General features: G+C 39.6%; 1 protein-coding gene across 1 annotated transcript; it reads right to left on the reverse strand.

Moving 5' to 3' along the window:
• Positions 1–1,721: 1,721 nt before the first annotated feature.
• LOC116194822 lies at positions 1,722–4,107 on the reverse strand. The gene is made up of 2 exons (XM_031523722.1): positions 3,322–4,107; positions 1,722–2,629 (listed from the first exon to the last, which is right to left on the reverse strand). Exons 1-2 carry the CDS (start codon positions 4,027–4,029, stop codon positions 1,886–1,888), a joined length of 1,452 nt encoding a protein of 483 aa, XP_031379582.1. The 5' UTR covers positions 4,030–4,107; the 3' UTR covers positions 1,722–1,885.
• Positions 4,108–5,222: the final 1,115 nt, after the last annotated feature.

Here is a 5,222-nt window from a genome sequence, read left to right on the forward strand (position 1 = left end):
ATATATATATATATATATATATATATATATATTATAGGTCTTGTGCCACATTATTTACCCCAAAAAAAGAATCATGGATTGAACACGCTAATACTAGCTTGTTGATCAGATGAGATATCTAAATGAATATCAGGATGTAAGAGACTCTGTAAGCAATAACATAGACCATTTATTCTCGGACTAGCTGCCGGCATATATACCAATCTGCAGAAGTGATCATCAGTACACATGTTAACCAATATCGCATTAACTGGCAGGAGATTGTCATCCAAATCCTCGGAGCCAAACTGTTCACATCCTGGTGATCTTTCCATTTGCAGCTCATAATACCGAAGGTCCAGTGATGGAACCATTTCATATCCACAAATATGACTTTAATCACTAGTCACTAGTTGGAGTCAATTCCTTGAGACTCGAAGACAAACTGAAGAAGGAAGTCCAGCTCAAGTTGAATTTCACCTCGACACCTGACAAGCTGTGGAGCAGCAGATTTTGTTTGTTCGCCGCCCATGAGGAGAAAAGAGATGTCCCCAACCTTGCGCCTTTAAATAAAAGTGATCCATGATTGATGCGAGAAGCATCAATTTACAATACATGTCATGGAAAATTCTCGAATCAGAGATGGATCGCGAAGCATTGATCTTTTCAAGATGCCCATGAATGTGACTAGACAATTAGTTCTCAATCGAAAATCAGAATTCGTTGTGTATATCCTCAGACATTCTCACCTCCTTGATAACGCGCTTGTCCTCAATAGTTTTCCTTTTATTATATCACTTTGAGGAAGATTACTCGTAGTTGATCCAATGGTTGATCTGGAAAGAGTATGAATGGAAGGAAAATATTCTACGTCTATCCATCTAACAAAAATATGACGGTAAAGGAATGCTCGTGTTTTTCAACAGAAATGCAGCACTGTTTCCTCCATTCTGCAGCAGATTAAATGTGTTGTACAGTTTAGAGTCCGATCTATTTCGAATAAAGAATCTAAGCTTAGATTCTCTTTAGCTGTTGGGAGTTTTAAATATTAATCTTGACGTAAATAGTTTTCTTTAATGGTTTTCTTTGAATAAGTATACTATGTACATTCTCTCTTTGGTTAATAGAATTCATCACTTATCCCAAAAAAAATAAAATCTGGACCGGACGAAGGGGATAATCATCGGAGAGGCATGGAAGAAGAGGGGTTTGGATGACAGCCCGTAAATTCTTGTTTTCGGCAATTACTATACAATCGAATCCCACCAATTCGTCCACCTTATTACTTATCAAAAAAATTCGTCGACTTTATTCAAGATTCCACGGGCAGAGTCTTTGACATGCAGTGCCAATAATAGCATTGCCTGCATACTGAATAGCCATCTTATGTCAAGGAATATTAGCCAGCGTTATTAAGCCAAAACCAACATGCCATTATTGCCTTGACTATTTTATCCACTCCTCACAGTTTATGGGATTAATCGGGTAATTCCACCGGAATAATGAACATTATTACTACTTGCAAGCAATCGAAAGGTGGGTCGATGCTCTCTGATTAACGCATAAAACTAGAAAATTAGAACTCTTACCGTAATGAAATATAGCCTGACAAGGTACAGATCACTCTAATGATGGTCTCTGTAGTCTGCAAGATTTTTTTTTATGAGTTCTGTAGACCTCAAGATGGTTTTCAAGTATAGAACTACAGAAGAAACTTCGAAGTTAAGGAAGCTCCCAGAAAATGCACCAAAATCCTGTCGCTTATCGTGCCATTATATCCCGATGAACATTTTCTTAGAGAACGAAATGGAAAAATTTTACATCTACTTACATTGTTGTTTTCTCCATCATCAATTGATGAAAAACTGGAGTATCTCAATAGAATGATAGAGAAAAAGTATTCTCGCTAACATCCGTTATTTACATCGTCATCTTCATCTTCATCAGCACCATAATCATCATCGAGATCTCGAGAGCCACTATTAGGACTATCCTGAAAATCCTGGAGCCGATGGATAGCATCCCTCACATCAGAAACCAATGCCTCCTTGGCAGCCCTAACCACATCAACTTTCGGAGTTCTTAGGATTTTATTTCCAGCAGAAGCTACATTCCTTCTCGCTTCCCTGCTGTGTAGCTGATCGAGATATTTCTCATGCAAGGCGCGGTTTTTCACTGGCTTTAACACCGGCGGACTAATAAGAACTTTCCCTGTCTCACCCGAGCCGTGAAATCTTGAGAGAGGCTTCTTGCTGCTAGAAGTTCTTTCCCGCAAAGTATAGAGAAATCCTTGCTTTTTCCCTGCAGTCTCTGGGGTGGACAATATAGAACTTGACTCCAAGATTTTCGCAGATGAGTTCACATTGGGCTCGAGAATTGAGAACAGATCGGCCCCAGCGGTTTGGTCCATCTGACAGTGTTTCTGCAATAATTGCCGAACAGTTCTTTGCACGATATGGCTTTTCATTTTTCTGCGTCTCGATGTCTTGTTAGTTGGTTTCACAGGCTCAAGTATCTTGCTTGCTGAGAGAGGAGAACGTTCCGATTGAGATGTCCTTGTTTTAGCTGCCCTTGAGCGAGATCTAGGCTGAGGAGTTGGGAGATCAGAGTTGAACTTGTCAAAGCATTCTTGCGCCGACTTTCCTGGTACCTACAGTTATTGATAAATCGATACTTGAGCGCAATGCAGGCAATAAAACAGATGAAGACTTTAGCTGGATAGTAGTTTTTCAAATGTAGATACAGTCACAGATGGACTAGCCAACATTGATCCAGGTCCCAAACAGAGTAACAGCTTTCAAGAAAGCGTAATACAAGACATAATGACATCGATGGAGCAACTGAATTCTCATGTCGTTCTGTTTATCGCCTTTAGCTGTGTCACCGTAGGTCGGCTTTCACTGTAGTCAGACCTTATCTTATAAGTTTTAATTCGACTTTAAGTTGAAACTATCAAGTGCAACAATTCAAAACAATCTTGAATCGTGTCTTATCAGCTCTACTGGGTTTTGACGTGGACAGTCACTTCATCAACCGCCCAATATCAGTATCTGTTAATGGTGAAGTCTATTCAAGATATCCAAAACTTAACGAGAGAATATGCTTTACTAGACTGTGAGGACATCAAAGAGCTCTACGCAGCTCAATTTGCAGACTTCAGCTGGCAACTGTTTACGTATTCTCACACTTCACGCGGACCCTTCGTTTCAAGAAATCTCCTTTACTTACTAAGATTTATTCTTTAGTAAGGATCACTATCACTCAATGATATCCAGGCAACATGGGAAATGTTCAAATTGCTATACTAATTTTCAAGGTCAGAGACTCAAAATAACAACTTACCAGCTTGGAGACCTTCTTCCAGAAACTAGGGGTCACCTTCGCAGCCAAATAAGCTCGCTCCAGCGCCGCCTCTTGCTCTTTAGTCCACCCTTGCTCGCTCCCTGAAGCTTCCGCCTCTCTTTTCCTCTTAACCCCTTGAGTCTTATGATCAGCCTCTCTCCCTACTTTCTTCTCAACAGCTGCTGCCAGTCCAAGAACACAGCACCTAGTGCCCATTTGTGGCCTCTTTTCCGCACACCCCGATCTCTCCTTCCGCATATCCTTCACCTCACTGCTTAGTCTTGTGGATCTCCTATTCGCTTCCCCTTTCTTGGCACATTCCGGACTCTTCTCCGCTCGGACGCTCAGCCTCGGGGACTGCCTCAACCCAGTTGCCCGATTACCTGGCCCCCTCGACCCGTTTCCTGATTTCGCCGATTTCTTCGGGTTCTCCACAGGCTGATGTCTTGCCCGGGCTTTCCTATCAGGATTGGGTCGTGGTGTCTTACAATCTGGAGACTGAGGGGAGTGATTCCGGGGGAGGAATCGGGGAGATCTTCTCAGGGAGTTATCAGGATTGGATCGTGGGGTCTTAGAATCCGGAGACTGAGGGGGGTGATTCCGGTGGAGGAGTCGGGGAGATCTTCTTAGGGAGGTCGAGGGGCAGGATACGGAGTTGGGTACTCTGTCGGGCATTTGGTCGAGCAATTGGCGGCTTCGACGTTTCATCGCCAGAAGAGAGAGGTTTGAGCGGGAGAAAATCTTTCGGTGGCTTTTCAAAAAAGCTTGGAAGTGATGAATCTGTGGACCGGACTATTGCTAAGGGCAGAGCTTTGTGGGCTTTTGGCCCAAATTAATTTGGAGGAGATATATTCAAATTTTTTTTCCTTTTTTTCCTTCATTAATGCATATATATACTGAAATAATTAGTTTTTATATTTGTAAAATTACTGACCAAGTTGCCATGTAATTCTACCTAGTGAATAAAAAGGAGAACACCATTCCAACTTCCCCCAAAAAAGAAATTACCTATTTCAATTTTATACATAAAAAAAATACATACCATGACATCAATCTCATTATATATGCGCAGAGTATATAGATTTTAATACTCCGTTTGGTTTCGCAATTAAAATCACAAAATTTTTAACTTTAACTTTAACTCAACACACTACACAATAAAAATACACATTTTCCAAGTCAAAAATTTTAACTGTAACTTTAACTCAACACACTACATAATTATTTTTTTTTTTTACAATCAAAATCAAAATTACTTTAATTCTGAAACCAAATGCACCCTAAGTATTTGTGACAAGAGAAAAGGAAAAGTACGTGATCTCGCTGGAGCACAATCATCGGATAGGGTTATATACATTTTATTCAACTGTGATTGAACCTGACAATTAAGGCATTTGGGATATAAATATAAATATGTATACAAAGACATTCCCGGAATCTTGAACTAATTTATTGACTTAATTTAATTCGCCGAGCTAAAAAGTACGTACTTTCTTACGTGTTACCTTTAGTTGTGCGCCGTGGATATATCCTAGGACGATATCAGACCACAGAAACAAGAAGCCCGAGATTAATGTGAACTTCTTTTATTCCCGGACATACATACATATATATATATATGCAGCTAAAACATTTGTTCGGAGTAAAGGAATCTTTGCTAACGATAGCGTAGACAGAAAACTAAAAGTATGTTTAAAGTTAAAATCACAAAAATTTTAACTTTAACTTTAATTCAATATACTATACAATAAAAAATACATTTCCTAAGTTAAATTTATAATCTTATCTCATTTGTCCTTTTTCACGATCAAAATCAAAATTACTTTAACTTTGAAACCAAACGCACAGTTAAAATTTGTCGAAAAGGATCGACACAGTGGAAAATTGCAATTCCAATTAAT

The sequence above is a fragment of the Punica granatum genome, chromosome 1 (assembly GCF_007655135.1).
Source record: "Punica granatum isolate Tunisia-2019 chromosome 1, ASM765513v2, whole genome shotgun sequence".
Classification (NCBI taxonomy): domain Eukaryota; kingdom Viridiplantae; phylum Streptophyta; class Magnoliopsida; order Myrtales; family Lythraceae; genus Punica; species Punica granatum.